At 40.3% G+C, this 3,974-nt stretch overlaps 1 protein-coding gene across 1 annotated transcript; it reads right to left on the bottom strand.

The window, feature by feature from the left end:
- Nucleotides 1–323: 323 nt before the first annotated feature.
- On the bottom strand, nucleotides 324–2,346 carry LOC102373705 (olfactory receptor 56-like). Its single transcript, XM_025195602.1, is given in 3 exon segments — nucleotides 324–925; nucleotides 928–1,153; nucleotides 2,341–2,346. Coding segments are annotated over 3 exon segments (834 nt in total).
- Nucleotides 2,347–3,974: the final 1,628 nt, after the last annotated feature.

Raw genomic sequence — 3,974 nt, 5'->3', positions numbered from 1 at the left:
GTGACTTCTGGACATGTGTCCATTTAAACACTTGACCTATTTCTTGCAAGAAGATTTCAGCCTTTTGCAGGATATGGGCTACACAGGTTCTTCAATCACCCATAGTCTTGCAATAATCTGGTTAAATCTCCTCTAACAGGGGCTGGAGGCTTTTCCAAAAGGATCGAATGATAGAGGAGTCTGAATGCCTGTGATTTGCAGAAGGACAGAGTTAAGGCAGAGATCTTAGAAAAAAGAAACCGTAAATTTCTGAATGTTTCAGTCTGTTCTCCTGGCTTTGATCAAACCGTTTACATAACAGCAAACTATGGATACTATCAATTCTAGTGGAGGACTCTGTGTTTTCCAACGAGTTTCCTAAGGGCCCCTAAAACATCCCTGTTTCTCAGGCTGTATATGACAGGATTCAGAACGGGGGTGACAATGGAGTAAAACACAGGCACAATCTTGTCTTGCCGTGTTGAGTGGTAAGAATTGGGTTTCATGTACGTGAACATTGCTGCCCCATAGAACAGCCCCACCACTGTCAGGTGTGAGGAGCAAGTGGCCAGAGCCTTCTGCTGTCCTGTGGTTGACTTCATCCTTAGGATTGCAGCCAGGATTCGAGCGTAAGAGGCTAGTATAATGGAAAAAGGGATAAGGAGCAAAATACTGCTATTAAGAAACACCACAGTCTCATAGGTGGAGGTGTCGGAGCAGGACAATTTGAGAAGGGGAGGAATCTCACAGAAGAAGTGGTCAATATATTTTGAGCCACGGTAGGGCAGACTCATCGCATAAACGGTATGAATTAAGGCATTTAAGAGAGCACAAAACCATACTATGGCTGTCAGGCCCAGGCAGACTTGTCTGCTCAGGAGGACAGGGTAGTGCAAGGGTTTGCAAATGGCTACATACCTGTCGTAAGACATGACTGGCAGAAGGAGGCGATGTCTATGAAGGCCAGTTGGCTGAGGAAAAAGTACATGGGGGTGTGAAGGGAGGGAGTCACCTGGATTAGAAACATGAGGAGAGCATTCCCAGACACAGCGGTAATGAAGGCAAGCAAAATCAGAGCAAGGAAGAACATGTGGACTTTGCTGTGATTCAGCAGTCCCAGCAGAATAAATTCTGTTGCATTTTGCCTCTCCACTTGCACTGCTCTTGGTTGGTCCTGAAGGAAATAAAGAGAGAAAGCTGAGAGGATGTACATGTTTTGTACTGGATAAAACTAGTGATGCCAGATTTGTGCCCCATTTGGAAAAGGGCTGTCTGCTCCAAGCAGGGGAAACAGCAGTGGCAGCAGAAATCAGACTAGCTTCCCTTTGGGACAGTGCCTTCAGCACTTTGCTGCCAAGTCAGACTCTCTTTGTCTGCTAGTCCCCCTTAGCACAGTTTCATCAGGAAGGCCTTAGGGACCCTTAATCAAGTCCACATCTATGCGTTCCAATGAGAACATGAATGAGCATGTGTACAGGCAGCCACAGATGTGAAAAGGATACAAAAGATCAGGCACGTCAAAGCGTCTGCTAGATGCCCTTTAACAACTGTGGCACGTCCATAGGGTAGCTTGAGAAATGTGGGAGACACTTAGACAATTTAATAAAGACATTTGTATTGTGGTCTGGATCTGGCAAAGCTTGGCCACATGTTCAGCTTCATGGATGATAGTGGAGCCTCTTGCTTCTCTCAATGCAGGTAACAGGGTGCAAGTCTCAAACAGGTTGGTGGCTTTCAGGTGACCAAATAATTATCTTTGAAATCCCAATCTCTATGCAATTCATTCTTGTGAGACACATTAAACAAACAGAACAAACCTTGTATACTCTTGCTAGAGGATGGATTCAAAAGAACTAGACATGAACATTTGAGCGAGATAAGCAAAAAAAACCCCAAAAACCAATCCTTATCTGTGACTTTCAATGAATTATAGCTCAATTAATGTTATATAAATAGTGTGATGTCTGTACAACCAGGATTTCAATGCTTACATGTCATCCTGTAAACTGCTGCTCATTCTACCATTAGGAAAGCTTTATAAACTAGACCTTTAATAAAAGGAACATTCCACTTTAATTAAAGACAGAATGTTCAACTAATTCATGAAATTATCAATACATTTACATATTATGCTCATCACATTTTAATAGTTTTTCTGCTAAAATTAATACATGTTATTATTGATGCTAGTATTTGAAACAATACAGGAAGAAGCATTTACTCTGACCTTTATGTAAAAATCCTAACTGAAATCAGATAAAGAAAAGTAAATAGAAGAGTGGTGGTGTTGGTAGTAAAACCTACATTTTTCTCAAAATCTAAACCTCTGTAACTGGAAAACCATAGGAAACAATGACTTACCTTCATCAGTCTTATGTAGTTGAGAGAACGGTTCCAAAAGGAAAGAATTTTGATCTCTTGAGCCAGAAAATCTTCCAGATTTAGTCTACTGGGTTTTTCTATTCCTAGGACACATTCATTTTCCCATCACTCTAGTATATAAACACCTATAACAGAATCATTATTTTGTGATCAATATTTATTGCAATATGGAAAGAAATAAGCAACTCCTGTAAATCTCATCTTTCTGTAATTCAAAAAGTATCAAAGAACATTGCATCATTGTAAACACAGGTAGTGAGGATTTGAATTAACATGTCCATCCTGTAATATTGCTCAATATATTCTTACAGAAAGGAATCAGTTCAAAATAGCTTGTGCATCAGTTCAATTTCCTTCCCCAAAATTAAATATTATATTACATTACATTGCATTACTTTACATCCCAAAATATTTAATTAAAGATCCATGTTTGAAATATGAGAAATTTTTTGTGGTTCTTCCTATAGGCTAAAAACTGGATCATTGATGGGGTCATAAAAAGAATCTGGAATAAATACCAAGGAGACTGGTGGACCCTTTGTACTGAATGTAATACAGGAAGACTGAGTAATAACACTGCATCTCCAAATCACTACTACCGCTGCCCACATCAAGTGTTTCTGGAATCGAAAGCCTAAGTGATTCTCAGATAAAAGCCAGTCTTTTATATGCTGAATCAACATTGGGAGAATTACATCATCCAAACATAGATAATTTTAAAGCACTAAACAAAATGATTAATTTTACCAGGCCCCGGGTGCTCTTTTCCCAAGTCTTTAATTAAAGTTCAAAAACATGTAGGGACCTACACGAACCTTCTCTACAGAGATGTAAGGAAACAACTGTGGCCTTCTGCTTGAGGAGATGTCTTTTCCTCTGTTGGCTCAAGGTGGGTTAGGCTGAAAAACAAGACAATTTGAAAAGGGGAAAACAATGTATAATTTCTTCCTAAATGAAGTTCTGGGATTATGTGTAGTAGGAGCTGTCCAATATTTATGTTTTTATTTGACTGCGTAAAGGAAAGCATCCCATAATTTTGGAACTTTTGGTGCAAGAGGAATCCAGACTCTGATTGGTCCTAGGTGACATTTATCAATGAGGACCTGCCATTCTTCATGCAAAACAAATCCCACAACAAGGGGTCAATGTTACACATAGCAAGGAGAAAAGAATCAGTGGTCTATAATTGATCTCCATGCTGTACACTAATTGAGTAATAACACTAATTAAGGTGAGGGACCAGGCCCACACACCTCAGTTTTTCAGAGTTTCTACACAAAGCAGCAGCAGTTTTTCTTGAGTAAGAACCAGAAATACAGTTCATTATCTGAGACCAGCTTGCCTGTAGACACACATGTTCTTCTAACATGTGCTGCTACCGTAGTCTCTGAACAAAGGTGGACCACAATGCAGGAGCAGAAACTGCTCAAATTCAACCTCAAATTCAGTTCTGGTCAGTCTTAGATTTGGGGCAGGAAGGAGAAAGCCCTGGTTGCTGTATATGTATCAGCATAAACTAATGTTTCATTATCCTGTGCATTGTCCTGCCTCATGTCCTGTGCAGCTAGACATTACCCAGGCCCCAAATTCTCCAGCCCCGTGCAGAGGCCTGT

The sequence above is a fragment of the Alligator sinensis genome, unplaced genomic scaffold (genome assembly GCF_000455745.1).
Source record: "Alligator sinensis unplaced genomic scaffold, ASM45574v1 scaffold1703_1, whole genome shotgun sequence".
NCBI classification, from domain to species: domain Eukaryota; kingdom Metazoa; phylum Chordata; order Crocodylia; family Alligatoridae; genus Alligator; species Alligator sinensis.
This window is presented reverse-complemented; position numbering and strand designations above follow the sequence as displayed.